Source organism: Trypanosoma equiperdum, assembly GCF_001457755.1.
Source record: "Trypanosoma equiperdum strain OVI genome assembly, contig: ctg_1714, whole genome shotgun sequence".
In the NCBI taxonomy this organism is placed as follows: Eukaryota; Euglenozoa; class Kinetoplastea; order Trypanosomatida; family Trypanosomatidae; genus Trypanosoma; species Trypanosoma equiperdum.
Window position 1 is genome coordinate 6,336 of NW_027123743.1, and position 1,152 is coordinate 7,487.

A 1,152-nucleotide genomic window follows, 5' to 3' on the forward strand; every position below is an offset into this window, starting at 1 on the left:
AACGGTTACAGTATTCAATTGCTCTACAACTCTTTCTTTTTTAAAAAAAAAACAAACAAACTGAAGTGTATTCTCACAGTCACGACAAGTAGGTTATAGTCTGTTTTTGCGTGTGTGAAATCATTCACTTAGCAGCACCATCTCAGGTAACAGAGACATATTAGGAGAAAAGAAGGGGGAAGGTTTCTTTTTTTTTTTTTTGTTTCCTCTTTGTGAAGCGAAAAGAAAGGAAGTGTTAAAAAAACAACAACTGTAGCAACAACAGCAGCCAAATCAATCGAGAACAGTAGGGAAAAGGGATCAAAGAAGTTATTTTGCAAGTAAACCGGTGAATTATGTCTACAGAGTACGATCACCTTTTTAAGCTGTTGCTCATTGGCGATAGCGGTGTGGGAAAGTCGTGTCTCCTTCTCCGTTTTGCGGACGACAGCTACACGGAGAGTTACATCAGCACCATCGGTGTGGACTTTAAAATTCGCACACTGGATATTGATGGTAAAGTTATTAAATTACAAATTTGGGATACTGCCGGCCAGGAGCGCTTCCGTACCATCACCAGTAGTTACTACCGCGGGGCACACGGCATTATTATTGTGTATGATACTACCGATATGGAGAGTTTCAACAACGTAAAAACTTGGCTTTCTGAAATTGACAAGTTTGCCAGTGAGAATGTGAACAAGCTGCTAGTCGGCAATAAATGTGACCTCGTTACGAAGAAGGCCGTTGACACGCAGATGGCACAGGAATTTGCTGACAGCCTCGGGATTCCCTTCCTGGAGACAAGTGCTAAAGAATCCTCCAACGTGGAGACGGCTTTCATTGAGATGGCAAAAAATATTAAGAAACGTGTGGCTGCTCAGGGAGCCAACAGCGGCGCAACTGCTGGTGGAAGGCCATTACTAACCGGTAATAACCGCCCAGCAACCAACAGCGGAGGTCAAAAGAGTGGATGTTGCTAAAGAAAAAATAAAAGAACAAAAAAACTAAAAAAAAAGAGGTACAACCGAAACAACGGCCCCCCATTTTCCCTCCGAAACAAAAAAAAACAAAAAGGATAAAAGTGAAAAAAAAAGGAGAAAAAGGGAGAAAAACAAGCAGCAAAAAGGAAAAGAAAAGAAAAGAAAGGAGGGGGGGGGGAAAAAAAAAAAA

At 41.4% G+C, this 1,152-nt stretch overlaps 1 protein-coding gene across 1 annotated transcript; it reads left to right on the forward strand.

Annotated features, from left to right (window-relative positions):
- Window positions 1–335: 335 nt before the first annotated feature.
- Window positions 336–962, forward strand: TEOVI_000695800 (Ras-related protein Rab1A; the record flags this gene model as incomplete). The annotated part of the gene is made up of 1 exon (XM_067222899.1): window positions 336–962. One exon carries the CDS (start codon window positions 336–338, stop codon window positions 960–962), a length of 627 nt encoding a protein of 208 aa, XP_067079000.1.
- Window positions 963–1,152: the final 190 nt, after the last annotated feature.